Raw genomic sequence first — 23,549 nt, forward strand, 5'->3', positions numbered from 1 at the left:
TGATCTACTATAATCTGATTTCATCTCTATTTACTTTTACGATTCTTGTCATATTCCATAGTGTCAGGCAAGTACGGTTTAAATTCTAGAATAATCACAAATGTTAGTAAGAAATCCTTCAAAGGTTTTGGCAAAGATTATACATACCTGATTTATCATCGAGCCATAAATACTGGCCCGTGACATTCTTTATTGAATTGTCGGCTTTGACACTCTTTTCAAATTCTTTAATTGAATCGTCTAAATCCACGGGTTTCATCCCAGCATCAAGTAATTGTTTCCTCAACATGGCAATGTGTAACCCCATTTTGAAATCTCGTTTAGCCACTTCTCTTCGTTCTTGCAACATAACCAAATCTCGTTTCTTTCTTTCTTGTGCATGGTTTAATTGCTGTACTTGTAGAGCCTTTAAGTTTATTGCCGTTGTGTCATGATGAAGCTTTTCAATCTTGATTCGTTCGGTGTAATTGTCGATGGCGAGATACGCAAGGGCAAACATAGCTAATAGCCCAGTCACTTCACGAATTGAGCCTTCATGATTGTTGGAAGTTGAGGGTTGTTGTAAAGTAGACGATGGGGGTGATGTTGCTGTTGTTGTTGGTGTTGGTGGTGGGGACGAGTGTCCAGTGGTGGTGCTGTTGATATTGTACGTTTGTGGAATTTCGCCCGAGCTGAAATGAGACGGTGGCCGGTTTCCTGAGCTTAGAAATCGAGTAAGGCCTAGTCTTGTGCTTGTCTTTATCATATGTGCTGGGATTCAAACGTGGCGGTACAGTGAAAAATACTGGACTATACTGAGCCTTATTGCTTTATGTTCTTTTTTCTTTTTTTTGGGTGACACGATTCCGCGGCTGCAACTTTTTATAATTGGGCTGCGAAATAATTTGCCGAGAGCCACGTTGTTGAACGAGGTGGATAGCCTAGCAATGGCTGGTTTTTTTAAAAAAATTACTAACTCTATTAATATATTACCTAACTGTTTACTTTTTATCTTTCTTTTTGGACAAGAAGTGCAAATTATGTAAACTCAAACTAGAGGAGGTCCTCATTGGAGCACCGGCTTGTCTATCGGAAGCACTACGTGATAGCTTACTCACATTCGATGCTTCACTTGCATTGTTAGGACTCGATGCTCTGATATTCACAGGACTCGTTGACAACGAATTGCTTGACGATCCAACACCGTTATTACCTCCTGCTGGTCTCAATGAATGTGACCCATTGCCTCCCATTGAAGATGCTAGATTATTCGATGATTTGCGCGATGGGATCAAGTTTGATAAACTTGTTGATGATACGTTACGTGAAACAGATGGGGAAGTGTTGTTTGATGGTGAACGAGCACCAGCTTTGGGAGTACTGGGCCCTCGTTGTGGTAAACTTGGACGAAGTAATGATGATTGATTATTTTGCAACAAGTTTCGATTCACCTCATTCAAGTTAAAGTGTGAATCAGGAGACGGTGGCTCGTATGCTGGAGAAACGTCATCATCACCCGAAGCAGCACTCTTCATTGCTTGACTATAGGAAGGAACACGGGACATATCACTATTATTAAGTACACTGGCATCTGAGTTAACTCGCGATAAATGTACCGGCGGTGTCATTATATGGTCTTGCAAAAAACTACGATTCCTTGGGAGGGAACCCGACCCACGAGTGAAGTAATCATTACCTGGCAATGAATGAGGAGTTGAATGTTGTTGCGAGTCTTCATCGTCTAAATTGAAAGTTGCTCGACCGTTTCTAGAGCTTTGTGAATGGGCTTCAGCTTCTTGAGCTTGTCTCTGTAAGCTCAATTGCCTCAAATTCTCACTCAATGCATTTGAATCCAAGGGCGACATGGAAAACTGGCCCACATCACCTCCATAATACCCACCTCCTCTACTTCTTGGAGTTGAGGCTCCTGAAGTCAATGGCGTTTCTATAGGAGAAACGTCTGACCATAATCGATCGTAAATGTGTTGATCATACACCGGTGGTGCCACCAATCCTGTAAGCGAGGTATGTGAATTACTAGCTGAATTTGCCGCACTGCTATTGGCTCGATTATCTAGTCCACTCAATTGATCATATGAATCACTAGTGAATAAAATATCCTCCTCGTTGTTTTCATTTGGAACCGAATCAACATCGTGTTTAGAACTAACAGTGACAAATGGAGAAATAAACAATTGTACCGGCAATGACGCTCTCAACTCGGATACATGATTATCAGGATTGACCAAACCAATACCAAATTTCAATTTGTGCCTCACTTTTACATGCAGTTGCAAATCGACATCTTGGCAACACTTTGATAAACTGGCTGGAATCCTCAAAAATGTTTCGATTTCCCATTTGTCCATATTGAAGCTATCGGGATCGGGTTTGGGAATCTTTTTAGACGCAATGACCCTTTCGGCTTGATGCATGGGGGGCACATTGCCAACATATGAATAAAACTCAACCAATTGGATTTTGATTTCTCCCAAAGTCAAACCTTTAAGTAAAGGAACAAGCATCATACTAATTGGCGTTCCACTTCCAATAGCCAAGGCCCGCGTAGGACAACTTAGAGAATACTCAACTTTCTTAGGCCAGGTGTTATCCACAGCGATGGTTTCTGACAATTCAACAGCATCGGTAGTCAATGTTCTAACAACACGAAGATGTTTCTTTGTCACCAATGTGCTATGGAATTTGCCTCGATCAATGGTTGCTTCCAATTTGTAGACCGATGAACATCCTGGCAATCCCTCAATTGATTCGGGCATATCTCCTGGTAAAATTGCACTGAATGGGATTTCATAATTGCCTTGCACCAACACATGATTACCAGCACCCCCTGAAACTGTGGTTCTTGGCACATTTGTTGAACTGCTGCTTTGGCTAGACAACAAACTATGACTTGATTGTGATAATTGTGACAAATTCAATCCACTTCTTGACCTCAATCCTTTGAGCGACGTGGAGGAATTATTTTTTGACAAATGTGGCACTGAACTTGAACTGTTTTCATACATGTGATCAAAATACTGATTGAATTCATTTGAATCCCAGTCATATTCATAAACTTTCTTGGAGAAATTCAACATTTTCCGACTTGTTCCAGCAGCTGCAGATGAAGCTGATGTTAAATCAGCACGTAATTTTAAATTTGCATAGAGCCGAAGGGTAACTTTCTTAACATGTATTGGTTCATTGACCGATAATGCGATATTTCCCGACAACAATGCTGATGCAGCTTCGTGTGCACTTCCCTTTAACACGAGCACGTCATGTTCAAGGTTTTTCAACCTAACTTGGAATAAAGACGTCGATTTGGATGTATTGTGTTGTTTCTTCAACATAGCGGAAGCGAGGGTGTGTGATTAACTAAGGATGACGATTGGCTATGTCGTTGTAATATACTGAGCGATGGAAAGGCAAAGCCGTTGCGTATTTCGGACTTTTCAAAAGCCGGTACTTCTTGCAAGACGTTGATAGCAATACCGTTTCTCTTTGTGGTAAAGTCAGGTAGTGCTTTACTCTTTTTGATAGTCAAGTCTAGTTTTGAACTAGTTGATGATATGGTAAACTGTTGTGTAAAAGAAAGAGAAGTGTAGCTTTAGTTTTAAACAATTTTGTTGTTGACTTTAAAAAGTAGGCAGTTCATCCGTGATGTTTTATTTCACAAAAGAGAGATAAGTCAGAAAGAGAGAAAAAAGAAAAAAGGAAAAGAAAAAATAAAAAAAGAAATTTATTAATCAATCAAACAAAAGATGAATCATTTGAGTCAAGAGAGAGAGAGAGAGAGAGAGAGAGAGAGAGAGAGAGAGAATAATAACTAGCCAGAAGCAGTTCCAGGGCTATAAATTTTCAACATTTGGCTGGGTGATAATGTCTTCTACAGTCGAAGCCTTGTAAAATTTTGTTAATGGGATGCATAGGGGTTTATTTGTACAGAAGGGAAAAGGGTCAATGCGATAAAAAGAATGCTCGGGATTTTTCCGTGCGAGGCTGCACCTGAAACCCTGAAACAGCTTTACCTTCAATCAGCAAAGAGCAAACAAAGAACAGCCAACAGACACATCGAGACAGACATACTGGGAGACTGGTTCTGCCAAACAGGGTCTGCATTATGTCTTCAACTTCAAACAGGAGAAATATTTTGCCCTCTATGCCAATGATGTGATATTGTTCGTTCACACACACTGGCCGTTAAAAAGTTTTTCCGTATCGTATTTCAAATTTAAAAATTTCTTTTTTTTTATCCATTTTTCTTTATCGGTTTGGACTTGTGTTTGGTTTAAAAGAGATGAAGAAGAAGAAGAACACTGAATGATACTAAATACATACATTAATTTATAATATACTGTTTGATAAACATAAAACAGTTGAAGCAGTTCTTTTACGCCAAACATTTGTTCACCTCTAACCCCTTGTAAGAAATTCCTCTGTAAACTTACTAAGTCTGCAAGATCAAGAAAACTATGGAAAGATACGTTTAATGTATGATGATGTTTAACCTTTTGTATATTGGTCTAGGTTTCCCTAAACTCTCATTGACCAATACACTCCAAGAATTAGTAGGCTTTCCTTCAAATATAATAAAACTCAACTCCACGAGTTGTGGAATAATGGTGAGATCACCTTTGAAGATGACGGTGCATATTCTATCATATAATATTCTGACACCTAATGCATATCATTTATGGTTGAAGTTAGGAAATTAGCCCCGTGGTAACTCAACAAAGAACCCCAGCTACTAGCTCAACCAATTCAAGACCATTATATAGAAAAATACATTGTATACCGAAGCTCTGTTAAAATAGTTTTCTTTTGTAATTTGGGAGTTTTGCAACACTATTTATTCTTTTTCAATCTTTTTGGAATTTCTTAGTCTTTATACAAAATAGATATAAAGAAAAATTCTGGCAACAAATTTTGTAACGAGTAGCAGTGCGCTGGAGCTCTCGCGATAGAATTGTTGTAACCACTGCTCTAATCATATCACGTGTAACTTACTGCTGGATCACATACCATCTGTTCCTTAGGAAAGTTGCATAGCTTACCCCAGTATTGATTATAGCTTTGGTTGCATTTGCAAAATGGGAGACTGGCACTACAATTATACAATGTTAGTAAAACAAGAGGGGTAAATCTCACTGCTAACCTAAGCTGTGCATAATAGAAACAGTAACTACCTGGTTTGACAGAAGGAATATAGCCATTTAATGACAGCTTACCTTTCTATTCTTTGTTGTAAGACCATAACATCTGTAGATAAGAACTGATATTAATACAGGTAAGATAACTATATAATGCGACTGATCCCTTTTGGTAAAAGTATTTATTTATATTTTTCATTTGTCCGGAGTTTTACCACCAAAATTAACTTCCAGCTGGTAATACTATATTCAACATTTGTGATGTAGGGGAGGCTCTTTACATTATTCTGAGGCTACCTTTATAACTCGCTGCAGAAGTGAGTCATTCATTGAAATGGGCTTATTACCTTTGGAGCAATGCTACACAAGTTTGATAATACTAAAGATTAACACAATCTGTTGAATGCCAAAAATATTTCATTATACATTTTAGTGACAAATTATCTCTCGTCTTCTTTTAGTCTTGCAACTAGACTTGTTGGATCTCGCTTTCGTCTAATCCATAAACAAAAGAACAGACAATAACTACAATTAACAATGAGAATTAAGCGTATTCATAAGCCAATATTGTGGATCTCGTAAAACGGAATTAGCACGAAATTAATAAATTCATAACCAAAGAAAATGGCTGGGTTTGTTTAGGCTATTCACATGTGAGTCCTCTTTGGCTGAAGAACAGACATCAAAGGAGGCCTTTACGTATGCGTGGCTTGTCGGGATTAATCATTCATTAACCTGAATTCAACACAAAGTTGGATTGGTAAAAAGGGTGTCCAGTCTATATAATCCAGGTACGCGTTTTCTCAGCTAACCTCCTGAAAAGTGAAAATGATAAAACCAGAAGCAAAATCATTCATTGGAGTAGAACAATTGCCCAATTAGTCAAATACACCAAGCTTTTGTTGACATATTTTTCTTCTTTGTTCTTTGTTTTTATTTTATTTTTTACTTAGCTCCTGTCAAATCAGTTGAGGTGCACAAGAAAATGAAAGTGTTGTACCCTTTGTAAGTAAGATTCAGTGTCTACGGCAAACAAGTATATATGTTTGTTTAATTGTACTATCGCTTACGAAGATTTTAGCCAGCCCTGTCCTTGCGATAACTTTAAATTTAATTCTTTTTGTGACTGAAAAAAGAAAGTTTAGTTCAAAATTTGTTCTTTTTCAAGGTACGTCCAGAAATACTTTACCCTATCTAGATGTAACAGAGTAGAATGTCAAGGTTGGTTAGTCAGGTACGCATACATTATATTGTAGCTAGGAATTGGGTTGCATCAAGAAAAGGTTTGTTTCTTTCCTCAGGTTTATTATCGAAGAAGCTCTTCCAGCTAAAAGGATTTATATGTCTTTGTTAAGAACAACTGCCTCTTTTCGTTGATTTATTTGTTGAAGTCAGGAGTGATAGATACAACCACGGACCGTTCCTGTTACCCATTTCCGATTCTTCATTCCAACCCAAACAATCCTTCATTACGTACTCTGGTCTCTATATGTACAACCGGTTGAAACAAAGCGGGAAACAAATTAAAGTTTTGAAACCACAAAAACAGCAACAACCAAAAAAGACTGAGAAAAGAAATCTCTTTTCAGATATCAAAACCAGCCATGTTTTCTAATACAACAAAGCACACCACAATATAACACAGATTATTGAGCTTCCACTATCCTTTGTTCCAGGAGCTGGTTTCAGAAAAGTAAACACCGAAACATACGAAATACAACAATGATCAGACAAACAAAACAAACAAACGAACTTCTTTGTTTTCATTTATTTAGGACAACATTATTTTGTCGTCAAAAAATTATTGTAAGCACAGATAACATATAGAAAGCTGGCTTTTCAAGTATCTTCATCTACATTATCCACAAGACTCATCGTCAAAAGGGTTTATATTTAAATTTTTCGTATCTTGTTTCTTATTGTCAACAAAATTAGTTTTTTGTTTGTGTTCCTGGTTTTTTTTCCCATTTCTATTAAATTACTTGCATTAGCTCGCTGGAGGGAAACGTCAATATATATATATATATATAGTACCACATCCTCCCATCCTACCCACATTATATCCTATTCTTTTTTTTTATTTCAACTACATTTCTGTCGTTGTTCCATCATCCAAGCCATTTTGCTTAACCACTGTGGGGAGAGGCATACATACCAACCAAGACAAAGCACCCCAAAACACACACCCCTCAACAAAACCACTAGAACTTTTCATCATCATCATTCCATCATTATACGGTAATTTTGAACCTGTTCCACGCTCATTACTCACCCTAGTCTTTCATTAAGTACCACCAACTTTTGCATAATCTTATTTCTTTTTATTGTCATTTATCACAACTTTTCAATTCAAAGGTTTCACCAAAGTTCCCTATTTGCATATTTTATAACGGACTAAGAGTAAAACCATCTTCCCCAACCTTTAATGTCACATCTTAGAAGAGCCCCCAATTTTACATATTAATCAAACACTGTTTATTTTTTTTTTTTGCATTATTTTCTTTCACACCTCAAGCCATTCACCCCACATTATTGATCTTTTAAACAATTATGAGTTATAATCCGACCGAACCATTACCTTATGATTCATCGAGAAATTGTCCCATTTACAATCCATTTTCATCATCTTCCTACTCCAACGAAGAAGTAGAAGAAGAAGCTGTTGGAGAAAGTACACCATTGAAGAAAGCTAGGAGGGTCGTATCGTCAAATTCGTTATCGGCGTTTCTACAAAGATCAAGAAAAGGTAGAAGGAATGTGAGTACAAGTGGAAATAGCAGAAGGTCAAGTCAATGGTTGACTGGTGATGAAATATACAACTCCTCCTACTCATCTCCATCGTCTTCTGATTTAGAAAGTTTACCTGATTTGACTGACGACGATGTTGATACTCCAGAAACAACACCAGTGAAACCAGGTCATAAATTTACATTCTTAGATACAATCTCACCAGGAAAGAAACTTGTTTTCACGGACGATGCCATCACCACCACCACTACTGCTAAAAAGCAAGAGACACATGCATTTGATAGAAAGAAGCAAACCAAAATTTCCATATTTGACATACCTGAACTTGTCCATCGTATTCTTTTATATGTTGAAGCACAGAATGACTGCCAACCACACGAAGTCACTCCAATCCGAAGAAAGCCGTTGAGTTATAACCATGCATTGTTGATTTATGGAGATAAGCATCTGGCCCAACAAGCAATGGCTGCAGAAGATAATGGACTATCACAAAACAATACCCACACAAGTCCTTTATTCAATTGCCTTCTTGTTAATAAATTATTCAATAAAATTGCACGAGAGTTGCTTGCCACCAAGTTTTACTTTTCCAATGATGTTCAGTTTAGTAAATATGTCGAAACCACCACCACCCCAAGCACATCTACATTTCAATTCCAACCACAGCTGTTTAGTCTCCATAAACTATTTCACACAAACCAACTTTTATTCAACCAAGCAATAATCAACGTAAATTTCCTTCATCTCACTTCGTTTGAGTTGTTTATGTGCCCCAAGATATATCCATCATGGGAAATATTCCAATCATGCGGATCAAAACTACAATCTTTAATAATTACCGGATCCAAAACGATTGATGACAAGTTCTGTTATATGGTGAGCCACTTTTGTCATAATTTAACCCATTTGGACCTCCGTGCGTGTGAATTAATCACTGATTCTGGATTATACCACATTTTCAAAGCCAACTCCAACTTACAATCGGTCAACATTGGTCGCAAAAACAAAGGATATTTAATCACTGATGCTTCGATTGCCGTTCTAGTTAGAAATAATTGCCATTTACATACATTGGGACTTGCTGGTACATATATTTCTGATATTATGTTGTGGCATATTGGCCAATTAAAGAAACTAGAGCGATTATCATTAAATAATTGCCCCCGATTGACCAATTCTGGAGTTGCCAATGTGTTGAATCATACCCGATTTTTTCCTCATTTGACGGTGTTGGAATTGAGATTTAATTTACAATTGACCGACTTGACTAGTTTAATTCATTTCAAAAATAGAAAGAATTATCAATACTATCATCATCATAAAGGAGTTGATGAGCGTGCAGATGGTAACAGTGAGTTGTTACTAGTTGAACTATGTGAGACTCTCATGTATAGAATGAGACGCCAAGAGTTGGATTTAGATAAATTAATCTCCAGCAAGATCATGAATGATATTTTGTATTGGATTAACGATCGATGGGAAAGTGATGGTGATTTGCCATACATGGAATTGTTAAATAGCAGAAAGAGAAAGCGCCAATAGATATTTGTGTTTGCCCCAAACTGTAAGAAAGTAATTGTTGTAAGATTTATTTTTCGCAGCTTTAACAGAAACCAGGTCACGTGAGCAAGGTAGTATATATCTCTCCGTTGTTTTTATTGTTTGCTAAAATCAGAAACAAAGTGTCATGCCAAAACCTTTCCAGACAATGACCAACAAACTTTACCCCTCAACAAAGATAGCAAGAAAAAGCTAATTATAAAGATCAAAAAAGAATGCCTCAAGTGTTTGGCTGTCGCACATTTCCGAATGAAAAAAGAAAAACAAAAAACTTCGTGTAGCAATGATAATAATAATAATAATAAGACGATAGTTGCGTCGTATCATAATAGCAAAAGGTTAAAAAGAAAAATATAAAACACAGATGCAAGTGTATATAGCTAAATTTAGACAATAATAAATATTGTATTATTATTGTTGTTGCTGACTACGACAGGGGTATGTATGTGGAGATTGAAGATGGTTAGATGATCACTCAAGAGGATATATATTTATGTGGCTCCTTTTTTAAACTGCGAGAGGCGGTCAAAAGTCAGAAAAAAAAAAAAAAAAAAACATAAAAAGGAATTCACTTGAGGCGAATGTATACAGTAAAAAGAAGGGGGTGGGGTGGAAGTGGGGGGGAGATAGATTGTTTCCCATGTTCTAGAACTATGGATGTGCGTGTGAATGTGTCAAGAAAAACAAAGGAGTGCATCCTGTATATAATCGAAAAAGTACTATTTTGAAATTTATTCAAATTGGTAACTAACAAAATACATAACAATTAACCTATAAACTATTTTGTGTAATTATATAATTGTAGTAGAAAAGAGAAGTTTTACTTTAAAACCAAATTCATTAAATGCCTTAGCTTAACATCAACTAAACTGAATTGAACTCAACCCAAATCAAAACTATTCATTCTTTATATAATACAAGAGATCTTTTTATTTATTTTTGTTTACCATAGACAAAACCCCATTTTACGTTCGTTTATTCAAAGTATTACTTTACTACATTATACCCTCCCCCCCCAAATCAATCAATCTCATCGTCTAGAACACCCACCCATTACCAACAGAAAGACCGCCTACCTCGCTACAATTACCATATGCGTCTGAACTCCAAAACTTTAAAGCAGCAGCCATCGAAACTAGATCTAATAGATGACACTACACTAACGTCATTACCATTCCCTCCACCTCCACCAATCAAACGACCATCAGCAGTGGCTTCTCAAAGTTTATCGTCAACTACCACAGCCAGAGGGAGAGGAGGAAGAGACTCACCATTGAACCAGCTACGTACAGTTAAATCGAACCACTCTAGCGTCAATGGCCCTATGGAGACAGAATATGTGGGTGATTTAAATTTTGATAAAGTTGGTGGCGAAGATGTAGAAGACGATGAAGACTATTATGAATACTCCTATGAAGAAGAAGACCCCATTGTGTTAGTAGAAGATTACTTGTCACTAAGAGAATCAAGTCCTTCATACACCACCGCAGATACATCTCCTGCTACCTCGTCGGGTATGACGTTGTCAACATGCTCCACAAGTAGCCAACACCACTTACTACGTCAGAAATCACTAGCTAATTTCAAGAAAAGAGTTTTATCCACCAGCTCAAACAATTCCACTGATACTATAATTTTGCAGTCAGAAGACAGGAGGGATAGGAACACGATAATAAATAGTTGCGGCTTACAACCACCACCCTCATCCTCCTCCTCCTCTTCGATAGCACAACAGCAACAACAACCCCGTCAACAGTCAGATGATTTACAAGCAATATTTGGCGACTTGCCCTCTTTTCATCTTCTTAAACATTGTGACTTATGTGACAAACCACTATACGAAATATCATCCATTATAAACTCCAAATCAAACTTGAATTTAAACTTAAAGGAATTTGTTTGTGGCGATTGTATTTCAAATTATGAAGTTTTCATGACTGAATTCATCCAAGAACAGCAATTGAATAACAAAAAGCAACCAATTGATCAAGATGTGGTGAAGGAACCAGCTTCAAAAAAGATAAAGAATACTAAATTTTGGCATGTGTTGAATCACATTTCGAGTAAATATAACGTGAGAAGAGAAGTTGTATGAGATGGAAATACATCTCCATAAATCATTCATTGAATTCAGATGATAAATTAGAGATAGTATCTCTTCCCCATAATTATACCCCTCTTGTCACTCACAACGAGAACCAAATCTATATAAATCACTAGACAATAATGTACATCTAAAGTTCTATCATACACAGCTTTCCTCTCACCGACTCATACCTTTTCCAGCAACACTTCGTCCATTCCAGGTATACTAGCTCCCTCAAGATACTCCGGTTCACTCTCATCAAGATTGCTCTTTGGTCCCGAATATACTCTGTATCCCCATGTAAAGTAATAAACCAAGGACAATATCCATATTCCAACGTTAATCACAACAGTATAATTCATTGAATCCTTGTCAACTTTCTTTGAATCGGGGAACATTGTCAAAACAATGATGAAAACTAACCAACCGCTTGCCACAATGCAAATACCGGTACTGACCCACTTGCCAAAGTAAAATGGTCCAGGGATGAATTTCTTTCTTCCGTAAGGTAGCAAAACTAAAACTACTGGCATACCCCAGGCAAGACTATTTGAACAAATGGCTAATGAGAATAAGGCTCCTGATCCTGCAGTACCATTGATAAGAACAAGCAAACCCAAGATCAAGGCCAAGATTCCAGCAAACACTGATGCTCTAACGGGGATTTTAATCCTAGGGTTGACATATTTAACATATTGGTAAACTATTGGCAATCCGTCATCTCTAGCAAACGACCAAATTTGCCTCGATAATGCAATTGTTATTGAAATGGTCATGAGATATTGACCAACAGCAATCAATGACATAAATGCCACTGCCCACTTCTTTCCCAATGCGTCATAGATAATCTGTGCCATTGGTGATCCAGTAGCTGTATTCAACACACGAGCAACATCACCATCTTTGATACATGCAGCACATACAATAACTACAAACCAACCCAAGAACCAACAAGCTGCAATGGAACCTAATATTCCCACTGGGATAGACCTCTGAGCACTCATGGCCTCCTCAGAACAATGGATCACTGAATCAAAAGCACCGATAACCCATACTGCTGGCTGTAAAGAAATGAAAAAGCTCCAGCCAATACTCCAGTCTCTGGCATTCTCAAAATTGCCAAAAATGAAACCCCTTGAATTGAAATTGGAGCCGAATCCAGCCGGCACAGCAATTAAAAACAACAACACAAGAAACACATTGACAATTATTGATGCTGTTTGTAAAGAAGCAGCATGTTTCGTTGTCAAGCATGCAATAAACACATTGCTAATCACACAAGCAGCAAACACACCATAAGCTTTACCATTAGTGATGTCAAAGTCGCCATCTTGTGATAATGAAACTGCCGATAATACTTCAGTAGCAAAACCATAACTAATACTGCACAATCCACCAATCAATCCAAGTGAGTTCGAACATCCAATTAGAAAACTCAATGGCACTCTGATACTGTCGGGACAATAATAGTTTGTATAGTAATACAACCCACCACTTGTAGGTATAGCACTTCCCAAGAAACTCATTGAAAGGCCGACACTGAAAATGAAGAAACTAGCAATGAACCAGCCCCAAACAAGTCCAGCGGGGCCTGCTTCGAGACCCTGTGCCAAGACTGATGCGATACTTGGTAACAACCCCATAATTGAAAAAGCTATTCCAAACACTTGCAACGTCGAATAATGACGCCTTAATTCCTGCTTGTAACCAATTTGATTAAGTAGATCCTCGTCACCGGCGTTATGTTGCGGGTCAACCGCTCTAACTTCTGAGCGCGATGACACGATGTTGTGGAGATGTTGGTCTGTTCTTGATTTTATTGCTTCCATTGTTTTATAAACTAAAGCAGCGTGGATTTTGGAGACATAAAGCCTTCTAGTCTTTAGTTTTGTAAGAACTTTGATCTACTTATATAGATTCAAGGATGCCAGATGCATCTTCTCCCGCCCTTAATTGTCTAAGATAAAATCCCTCAAAACCTTAATCTAGATATCAAGTGTGGCGCTTTTTGTTGAAGCATTCGGAGAAAAACCAAATTATGAAGATTTCAATCTTATTGTTGTTTTGATTAATTCCTCTAGGTGATAAGAATCTGGCACTTAACGCATCAATTTTAATTAAACTGCAAAATATATTGAGACACAAAAACAGGAAATTCATTGTCAATGTAATTTAAGCCTGCATATAGACCACCAATCAAATACCATATTTTTAATCGTTATCTCTTTCACTTCAATTCGTGTTATCAGAAGAAATAGCCAAACTAAACAATAGGAGGCTATTGCAAATATTGCCGCTACATCTGTTTATGGCTTAGTGCATGTTTCAGTTAACCTGGGTAGAATTTAGCGGAACTTCCTAATCAAGCAGTGTGAGACGCATTTGAGAGCTAACTACTACAACGACAGATTGTTTTGAATTGCTCCGGACGGCATAATTTTCCACCGGAAAAGGAGTATCTAAAGTGCTTCTTTCCATGTAAACATGATCGGCAATAAGTATTGTCTAGTATAGACTCCTTTGGGTATTGCGGTCGAGCTCACCCTTTTGTTACTGACAGTTGTGTTCTCCGTCATAATCGTATTAACAGTTGTACTCAAGCAAGGAACTCTATCTGTCCATACGAGGCTCCTAACTTACCTTAAAATGCATATCCCCAAAGGGTATCAAAATGTTTTATTTCGTGGCGGTGAAAAAAAAAACAAAAGGGACGTAGGTAGCGCCTCTTTCCACGCTTTAAACCACCGCAGTGGCTATAAAACTCAGAAGCAGCAATAGGTTACTAAACAACAGGTACAGGTGGGATGGCACGACAACAACAGCACCAGCACCAGCAACAAAAATTATCCACACATCTACCTATATTGTATAACCCGTTTTTGAATTGCATATTCAATAACCCGAGTCATTCCAAACCGCCATTCAAAAGAACCATTGAAGAATTAAGCAACAAGCATAACCAATATACGATACTTTTACCTCCAGCATACATTTTAAATGAGTTTCATGATCCAGCTACCGACGAGTCCAGCACAAAGGTGCTATTGAAAGATTTATGTTATAACAATGAAGATTTCATCAAGTCACACGTTATTAGAACCGGGGCACCTGTGTCATCAACAGTGACACCGATTTCGAAGGAGCAACTGGTGATTTACAACACAATGAGTGGCAAACAAATACTCATTAAGAATCAAATGATATATACCGGTAAAGGGTTCAAGCGCAGTCTCAAGTTGAAAATCACCTCGGTGCTGTATTTCAAATCATTTTGCGATTATTTCCCCAAGGGATCCCAGTTTATGGTTATACATATTGAAAGCTCTCTTATCGGAGGATCGCCGCCATTCAAACCTCTACCGGATTTACCACTAGCTCCTCCCTCTTCGTCGTCAGATGGGACAACTTCTCGTGCAGAAAGTGTTGATAATGTGACGTTTGAGAAATTGTTACGAAACTTTCCTCTCCTATCTAAAGTAGTTGGTGATAAATTCTATCGACTATTTCATCATAACAATAGACAATTCCATCAATTGAGAACAAGGACGAGAAAGAAGCTAAGTGATATCAAGATTGAATTTACCAAAATGCAAGATGAAGCATATAAAATTATCCTGGACAGTGTTAAAATTGAGAATCCCAATAGCGAACAAACTTATAATTTGTTGAACCATGTGATTAGCACGTACCCGGGATTGGATTTGAATAAGTTGGTGCATGAATATGTTGAACTAAATTTGTACGATTTGATGTGGTCGCAATTGGTGTTTCAATTCAATTGTCCCAATGACAACAAGGAGGATTATGACCAAGAGGCTATCAAACATCTTACAGCATCTGAGTACGAGAAACTTTCTTGTTTATCACTAAATCAGTTGGACCTTCCCGTTACTAAACCGTGGTTGATCAATGAACTACATCAACGAATATACCTCGCAATACAAGAGTTTAAGAAATTAGCCGATTCCTCGGTAGTGACCCTGACCATGAAAACCAACATCATTTACAAAACAATAGAGATACTATCACTGAGCAAAGAAGGAAGCGATTTAGTCATTGATGCGGATACCTTGATTGGTTTATTAGTGATGACTGTTGTTCATGCCAAGATTGACAACATCGAAGCACATATCTACTACGTCAAAAATTTTAACGCCATAGACCGAACTGATGATGGGCAATTCAACTACATCTTGAGCAATTTAGACGCAGTTATTTGCCACTTGTCAGAAAAAGAGCACTCGTTGGAAAGTCTTGCTGTGAGCTCAAAACAAAACTACGATTTATGGAGCGGCATATTAGAACAGGATGTTTCCAAAGTGGAAATAATTATCGAACAAACCAATGAGAATTACCAAGATCAAGAGCTACCCCCAAATCATTGTTTATTGAGCAAAAATATCAATGGAGAAGGCGCACTTGATTTTGCAATCAAGGCGAAAACCTTTGAAATTTACAACTTGATCATGAATTCGTGCATACTGTGGTTCACCATTGATTTCATACTTTTTGATCAAAATGTGATCACAAATCAAAATCTTTTAATGACAGCATTGATTGAAGAAACAGATGGGCAAATATTGGACGATTTGTCGGATATAATTATTGAAAATACCACCATCGATGAACAAATAGCATATTTCAATAGCCCTGATATTACTGGACGTACTGTTGGCCACTATTTATTCCACAGCCACCATTTAATTTCGAAAATTGGTAATTTGATTGACTGGGAGTTGAAGGATAATAACTCCCATACCCCTTTATTTAGTTTGTGCCGTTGTTATGACCATCCAAATTATCTTGAATTGTTAAAAGTTGGGTTTGAAGTTGTTTATGATAAATATAACAAAAGGGGTATTGATTTTGACAAGCACATGGATAAATCAGGAAACTCATTACTACATGTCATCTTAATGGGAATACCTCAAACGCAAATATTATCACGAGAAGACAACTTGGTAAATGTCAATTTGACAAATGCCAAAAATCTTACCCCATTGATGTTGTACGTAAAGTACAGTCGCTTGGAAAACTTGCGCGACATTTTGAAAGATGACAGGCTTGATTTTTTATTTGAGGACCGCAAAAGCTTCTACAACGTGTTTGATTATTTGAGTTTTGTAAGCACGAAATCTTCAAGTTCAAAAGAGTATAAGCAAATTGAAAAACTCATTGTTGATCATTATTTTGCCCATTTCTTTCCCTATCACAGACCAGAGAAGCTTGCTGCTTGTAATGGAAAATTTGATTCTAATTTAAAAGAATGGGTGATCAATTTAAAGAGTCAAGAATACAAATGTAAGCTTCAATCATTGAAATCGATAAAGCAAGTATTGTATGTGGAGAAACTACAACGGCCAATGTCCATTTTCCCTGATTCTGATATCATTTGGCGCAACCATGCCATGAATGTATCTACAAGTCCCATGTTTCAAAAATTGAGGATAAACAAATTGCTTGCGAAGCTTAATGTCATGTATCAGAGTATGATGTTCCTAAATGATGTTAATCCCGAACAGCTATTCACTTCATTTTTAAGTGATATATCCCACAACTTGTCCATATTGGAACAGAAACAAGTCATACTGGCGGTTATTGAATCACAAAAGCAAGATTTGGGTCAAGTCAAATTAAGATTTAGCAATATTCAAGAAATGGAGTTTTTCCTTGACTTCTCGCTTCAAGATGTCAAAAGGCATGGTTCACTTTTCCATAAATTTTCTAAATTAGTTTGCATTGGAGAACAAAAACAATTGGATCTAAGAAATGTTGAGGATTTAACCATTAGTCGTGTTAATGAGCAATCATTCTTTTCGAAATTGTTCAATATCCCTGAGTATCATCACCAACGGGGAAGTTTTGATTTCTTAGCCCAGTATGTTGTGTGGATTGACATGATTGGCGATGAGTTGTTGAAGCATTTCCGTAAAATCAACCAGGACGTGGAATTGTGGAAGAAATTGTATCATGAAATCTGCAATATCAACCTGGAGTTGAGATCGATGGAACCGAAATCACAAACAAACGTTCCCAATGGATTGTCGCATGAGGGCGCCCGTGAACAGGGGGAAGAAGAAGAAGAAGATGGTCATGATGGGCTTCGTCGCACCGGAACCAATAGCTCCCTATTCTCAACCTCCACACATACACATGCTGATCTGATACCGGATGAAAGTGAAGGTTTGAACCTTTTCGGTCTTGGAAGTAGTAAGCGAAACCGGTATAAAAGATTAGTCGTGTCAAAAGCTGATTTAGTGAAACAAATTATGAAGTTGAATATTGATCTTAAATGGGAATACGAAATAATGGCTACACAAATTTCCAATTTCTTAACGTTTAGAACTCAGTTTTTAAAGTTTGGGTTGTCGATTTATGTTAGAGAAGAAATTCGATGCTTGAAGCAGAGGCAACTAGAATGGAGAAAGATCTTGTATAGAGTGAAGCATAAGTAGGAAAAATGCTATGTAGGTGCAAATAAAATCAAAGCGTAGACGAAGTTCCATCATGTTCTCCAATTATCAAGAGTGCAATTTTACACAAAAAGCATCTCGAGTGAAAATTATCAAAAAAAAAAGAGGCGAGATTTTGACACGTTCTGTAGAAAAACCCAACAACAATTAATTGACCAGATCCCTTACGTGTGCCGCCAGCTTTTGAAAACTATAGCATTTTACACCATGTCATCTGTCTCAAATAAAGACATTGCTTTGTCAATAATCGGGTTCTTGAAACAATCTGTCGCCGATAAGACCATTGCGGAGGATTTTGTGGAGTCGATGGATGTTGCCATTGATTGTATCGCCGATGCATTTGAGGTGAGCAAAGACGATGATAAGTCGGTAACCGATTCTAAATTCCATGGAAAATCATTATCTGAGTTGGTTAAAGCGTCAGTTGCTTCATCGTCATCAGAAGGTGCTTCCAAGGGTGAATCTACCAGTGATGCCAAGTCATCATCCATTGTTGTTGATGACGCCACCAAGGAGAAAGCTGACCAGTTGAAGCTTGAAGGTAACAGATTAATGGGAGCTAAAGACTATGCCGCTGCTATTGCCAAGTACACCGAAGCCATTGGCTTAGATCCAACTAATGTCGTGTACCTTTCCAACAGAGCAGCCGCATACTCTTCATCACAAAAGCATGCACAAGCAATTGAAGATGCCGAGAAAGCCATCAAGTTAAACCCAGATTTTTCTAGAGCTTATTCGAGATTGGGATTGGCTCAGTATGCTCTTGGAGACGCCAAAAAGGCAATGGAAGCATACAAGAAAGGTTTAGAAGTGGAAGGTGATAAGCAATCAGAAGGTATGAAGAAAGGATATGAAACTGCTAAAAAGAGAGTTGAACAAGAATTGGAAAATTCCATTTCCACATCTGATGCCAGTGGTGCAAGTGAAGGTGAATCTGGCTCCAGGTCAGCTCCAGGTGGAGGTGCTGGTGCTGGTGCTGGTGGTTTACCTGACTTCAGCTCGATGTTTGGTGGTGCAGGTGGACCAGGTGGCGGTTCCTTTGCCGATATGATGAATAATCCCCAATTGATGGAAGCAGCGCAAAACATGATGTCGAATCCAGATGCCATGCAGAACTTGTTCAATAACCCGGCAGTCCGTCAAATGGCCCAATCTTTGGGATTAGGTGGCCCTGATGGACCTGACTTGTCCAATATAATGAATAACCCTATGCTTAGTCAATTTATGGGAGGTAGAGGAAACAGCAATAATAACCAAGATGGACAAGGTGGAAATAATGAGTCATGATTTTGATATACAGTAGTGTGTAGATAATATATTACGTTCCTAATTGTAATTAAGTAAACTGTGTGTGGGAGGAGAACTAGTTGTTAGCGCACAAGCAACAAAGCTTTGGAAGCATCGCTAAATTTCAAACATTTAGATTTAGTATCAAACTAAATAATAGCTATTCCATGCTACAACACAGACAATTGTTGGGCAGGAGACTCTTCAGCTCCTTTCCAGCCTTACTCAATGTATCAAAACCACCTACGCTTCAGCCAACTTTTGACGTCGACAAAATAAAAGATCTTCCTTTTAATGACAAGATCTCACTTCAATGGAAACAACTAATCCCTTACAAGATCAAACTCAATAAAGAAGAGACGCCTGTACTTTTCCTTCATGGTTTATTTGGATCGAAACTAAGTTTCAACAAAGTAGGCCGGTTGTTTAGCGAAGTAACCAAAGTCCCCACCTTTGCTGTTGATATGCGAAATCATGGTGAGTCACCTCACGTTTTACCATTTTCCAACGAACAAATGGCCCGTGATGTGTACGAATTCATCAAGGAACGCAAATGGGATAAATGCATACTTGTTGGCCATTCAATGGGGGCTAAAGTCGCCATGTTGGTAAGTCTATTGTATCCGGAATTAATATCGAAATTAGTCATCATGGACAACACTCCGCACCCAATGGTACTAGAACCTCATTATAGATTGGATCTATTGGGCATGTGTGAAGTTGAAGCACATGCAGAACTATACAAAAAGGGGTCTAATGGAAGAAGAGTCACTGAAGTTAAACCAATTAGCAAATTTCTAACTAAATATGAAAAGAGCCCTCTTGTTCGACTGTTGTTAATGAGTAACCTACTTTTAACTCATAAAGATATAGCAAATCCAAATATTAAAGATCGTTCCAAGGAAGTGTTTAGAGTCCCCGTGATGAATTTCTGGAAACACGATATTATTAAGGCTGTTGAAGCATGGGCTGATTTGCCAGGAGATGTCGAAAAATTCCCTCGTCCAACATTGGTGATGTATGGTAACAAATCGCCATTTGTGAAACGAGAATATTTCCCAATATTTGAACAATACTTTGCCGATGTAAAATATGAAGAATTTGATTCGGGTCATTGGATCTCACATGATCAACCGGGTGAGTTTGTTAATGAGTTGATAAAGTTTGTTTCACCACCTTGGGAGCGGAAAGAGAACCCCAACCAATTGGAAAATGCAAAGCCAAAGAAGAAACCTAGACCACCCAGGGCGAAACCATTCTAGAGTAGTCAACACAGTAGTCAATAGATATATAATCGTCATGATAAAAATAAAAGTCCTTTCCCGTAATATTTATGTATAATCTCCATTCTTTCTAGAGTGATTGTCGACCTGACATACGCATCTCCAACTACAGCAATGTATTGCCCCATACACCTAACCTTACTTCCAATTGACAACGTTGCCACCAGATACCAAAACCTGCTCATCAATCTTCTTTTCAGGTTCATTTTCAGCTCTCTTCCACGACTTAATCTCACCTTTCGCCGTATTCAACACAAATGTTCTCATTCTACGAACGTACCCACCATATCCGCCATACCCACCTAACCCAACTCCACCTCCATAGCATAGCCAAATTTTGTTGTCATCGGTTGCAGACTCTTGTTCGTCTAGTAAACAATAATCATTACAGTGGTCATGGCCAACACTTATAGCTTTAACACCTATATCGAGGAATGCATCACGTGCACCCGAATTGTACATTGGGGAAATAACCCCTTCTCTGTGTTCGCCAATTACCGGCTTTTTAGTGTTTTTAAACTCAGGCAAGGGGATGTGGAAAAATGCCATTGATAAATGCTTTTTATTCTTTGATTCACCATTCTCAATTGCTTTTTCCTTCTCAAATTCCGAAATTCCATCTTTGATTGACTCTGCTTCTTCTTTCATGTAGATTAATTGATCGTCTTTGATCCAGTCATAACCAGGGTATACTTTTTCATTTTGACTATGAGCATGTGAATCGACGAAATAGAAGGATAGCGCAACCGATGATTTATATTTGCCTTGCACTGTGGTCATGTAGTTTCCAAATCCATCAATTGATTCTGGTCCCATGGCTGCAACACTGTAAGGAAGATCAGCGTATAATCCCATCAACTCCTTGGCTTTTAAGGATCCTTCCGCATCATGGTTCCCCAACACTAAAGCGAATGGAATTTTACGTTCAATGAATGGACTCAACGCTTTGAATGCAGCTGTTTCCGAGTCAGGGGCACTCGAGCCAAAGATTTGGTCACCTGTTAAAACAACAAAGTCTGGTTGCTCAATATCAAGCACTTTGTTTACAAATTCCAATGTTCTAGAGTCAGCTTTACACCCCGATGCCGAAGAAGCAGGTTCAGGGTTGAGACATTTCCCATAACCAGTGGAAAAATGCAAGTCGGCAACTTGAAGAATCTTAAACTCATCATTATCATTCATAACCAATGGATTATCAAATTCCTTCTTATAATCAAGTTTTGGTCCACGGCGATAGGTTATAAAAGGGGGAATTCCACTTGAACTGCAAGCATCTCTCACTGGAATTTTGACCAAATTCCAATTTGGTCTGGGGTCTACTGCATCAAGTCCAAACAAGATATCAAAAGCAGTAATCGCGTCTTTACTATTATGAGGGCCATACTTGACCCAAATTCCATGAGACTTGTACTGCCAGCCACTCTTTGTCAACTCTTCCTTTGTAGGTATGTAGTATACGCGAGTCAATTCATCCTTGCTTGAGACCTTCTCTCTCTTGTTATGCTTCTCATCTCCATCTCCATCATCAGTCGAGTCGCCCTTAGGTTTAGCTTCTCCCGCTTTTTCCGCATTGACCTTTTCATTCATTTCCCCAATCTTGTAGCTAGCCTTTGCCGAATCAGGCGTTGAGCCATCGAGAATGTCATCTTTGTTTTGCTCCATTAAACTCTCTTGTGTTGTTCCATCAAATTTCTTTTGCTTATGAACATCTTCTATTACGTGTTTTGGTAACTTGAGTTTCCCATTACCTTTAATTTTGGCATCATTCTCAGGATCCTGAACAGCAACGTCAACAATCACTTCGTCGTCCAATTGTGTCTTGCTTAGTAATTTCTGATAATTACTGTGATTGATCTTCTTCACCGAAAAGATCTCCTTTTTAACCCACGACTTTCCAAGGCACAAATCCTTCTTTAATCTGATCCAGCCTCCCTCGAATTCAGTCAAGTCGCCATATTTTCCATCCTCGGGACTTGGTTTACCGCAATTTGGGTTCTTGTAGTTATAAACGTTGCAGCCATTTATTGATATATCTAGAAGGAACAGATCAGAAGGTGGTTGGAAGAATGACGGTGCTGTACTGGCAAAAAGATCATACGGCACGTATTTATTAAGATCAACAATTTGATGTTTATTGGCTAAAAGTAGTAAAATCAATGCCGTGAAAAGAAGAAATACCACATACAGGGCTGACCTGCAAACTCTTCGAGGTAACATAATGTGTATATTGAGTACAAGGTGGTGTGGTAGGATTCAAAAGACCTTTGAAGTGACATTCAAGAAAAGGAAAGTTTCAGGAGCGATGTAAAAATATCGCGACAAAAAGGAAAAACAAATTGTGCTGTGAACAAACCAAACAACGTACTTCCCCAAATAGTTTTCTCCCGTTATCGCTATTCTGATTCAGAAGAAATTGAAAATTGGCCCTAGCTGATTACAGACATCCTTTACCATTGTAATTTACAACGGCACCCACTAATCATGTCGGATTACCCAGGAACGAGCAACGAAGACTTGTCACTACCCAAAGCAACGGTACAAAAAATAATCGCAGAGATTTTACCCAAAGACATTGCCATATCAAAAGAAGCAAGAGAGGCAATAACGGAATGCAGTATTGAGTTTATAATGATGCTATCTACCCAACTGAATGATATTGCTGAAAAGGAGGCTAAAAAGACAATTGCATCTGACCATGTTGTCAAAGCTTTGGAGGAATTGGATTTCAACAACTACCTTGAAATAATAAACAAAATCCTAAGTGAACAGAAGGAGTTATTGAAAGGAAAGGAAAAAAGGAACAACAAGTTTCAGAGTTCAGGATTGAGTGAGGAGGAATTGTTAAGACAACAGGAGGAATTATTTAAAAAGTCGAGAGACCGTTTACAAAGCCAGTCGGGTTCACCGCCTTATGAAGTCAAACAGGAAGAAAGTTCTTAATAGGGTTATTTGTGTAGATTGATATATATATATATATATC

General features: G+C 38.0%; 9 protein-coding genes across 9 annotated transcripts; 6 read left to right on the forward strand and 3 right to left on the reverse strand. All coding sequences in view use genetic code 12, as the record gives it.

Annotated features, from left to right (window-relative positions):
- Nucleotides 1–26: 26 nt before the first annotated feature.
- On the reverse strand, nucleotides 27–3,332 carry ROD1 (Rod1p; the record flags this gene model as incomplete). The annotated part of the gene is made up of 3 exons (XM_051817092.1): nucleotides 27–85; nucleotides 148–696; nucleotides 1,034–3,332. 3 exons carry the CDS (start codon nucleotides 3,330–3,332, stop codon nucleotides 27–29), a joined length of 2,907 nt encoding a protein of 968 aa, XP_051669548.1.
- A 4,350-nt stretch (nucleotides 3,333–7,682) lies between these two features.
- Nucleotides 7,683–9,422, forward strand: AMN1 (Amn1p; the record flags this gene model as incomplete). The annotated part of the gene is made up of 1 exon (XM_051817094.1): nucleotides 7,683–9,422. One exon carries the CDS (start codon nucleotides 7,683–7,685, stop codon nucleotides 9,420–9,422), a length of 1,740 nt encoding a protein of 579 aa, XP_051669549.1.
- A 1,111-nt stretch (nucleotides 9,423–10,533) lies between these two features.
- Nucleotides 10,534–11,535, forward strand: CANMA_004784 (uncharacterized protein; the record flags this gene model as incomplete). The annotated part of the gene is made up of 1 exon (XM_051817095.1): nucleotides 10,534–11,535. The coding sequence occupies one exon, from the start codon at nucleotides 10,534–10,536 to the stop codon at nucleotides 11,533–11,535; it is 1,002 nt and encodes a 333-aa protein (XP_051669550.1).
- Nucleotides 11,536–11,711: 176 nt separating this feature from the next.
- CANMA_004785 (uncharacterized protein) lies at nucleotides 11,712–13,355 on the reverse strand (the record flags this gene model as incomplete). Its single annotated transcript, XM_051817096.1, has 1 exon — nucleotides 11,712–13,355. One exon carries the CDS (start codon nucleotides 13,353–13,355, stop codon nucleotides 11,712–11,714), a length of 1,644 nt encoding a protein of 547 aa, XP_051669551.1.
- Nucleotides 13,356–14,330: 975 nt separating this feature from the next.
- On the forward strand, nucleotides 14,331–17,981 carry CANMA_004786 (uncharacterized protein; the record flags this gene model as incomplete). Its single annotated transcript, XM_051817097.1, has 1 exon — nucleotides 14,331–17,981. One exon carries the CDS (start codon nucleotides 14,331–14,333, stop codon nucleotides 17,979–17,981), a length of 3,651 nt encoding a protein of 1,216 aa, XP_051669552.1.
- Nucleotides 17,982–18,206: 225 nt separating this feature from the next.
- Nucleotides 18,207–19,286, forward strand: SGT2 (Sgt2p; the record flags this gene model as incomplete). Its single annotated transcript, XM_051817098.1, has 1 exon — nucleotides 18,207–19,286. The coding sequence occupies one exon, from the start codon at nucleotides 18,207–18,209 to the stop codon at nucleotides 19,284–19,286; it is 1,080 nt and encodes a 359-aa protein (XP_051669553.1).
- Nucleotides 19,287–19,453: 167 nt separating this feature from the next.
- CANMA_004788 (putative hydrolase) lies at nucleotides 19,454–20,548 on the forward strand (the record flags this gene model as incomplete). Its single annotated transcript, XM_051817099.1, has 1 exon — nucleotides 19,454–20,548. One exon carries the CDS (start codon nucleotides 19,454–19,456, stop codon nucleotides 20,546–20,548), a length of 1,095 nt encoding a protein of 364 aa, XP_051669554.1.
- Nucleotides 20,549–20,707: 159 nt separating this feature from the next.
- On the reverse strand, nucleotides 20,708–22,786 carry CANMA_004789 (metallophosphoesterase family protein; the record flags this gene model as incomplete). The annotated part of the gene is made up of 1 exon (XM_051817100.1): nucleotides 20,708–22,786. The coding sequence occupies one exon, from the start codon at nucleotides 22,784–22,786 to the stop codon at nucleotides 20,708–20,710; it is 2,079 nt and encodes a 692-aa protein (XP_051669555.1).
- Nucleotides 22,787–23,050: 264 nt separating this feature from the next.
- NCB2 (negative cofactor 2 transcription regulator complex subunit) lies at nucleotides 23,051–23,509 on the forward strand (the record flags this gene model as incomplete). Its single annotated transcript, XM_051817101.1, has 1 exon — nucleotides 23,051–23,509. The coding sequence occupies one exon, from the start codon at nucleotides 23,051–23,053 to the stop codon at nucleotides 23,507–23,509; it is 459 nt and encodes a 152-aa protein (XP_051669556.1).
- Between the last annotated feature and the right edge of the window lie 40 nt (nucleotides 23,510–23,549).

This window comes from Candida margitis, assembly GCF_024628925.1.
Source record: "Candida margitis strain CBS 14175 chromosome Unknown scaffold1, whole genome shotgun sequence".
In the NCBI taxonomy this organism is placed as follows: Eukaryota; Fungi; Ascomycota; class Pichiomycetes; order Serinales; family Debaryomycetaceae; genus Lodderomyces; species Lodderomyces margitis.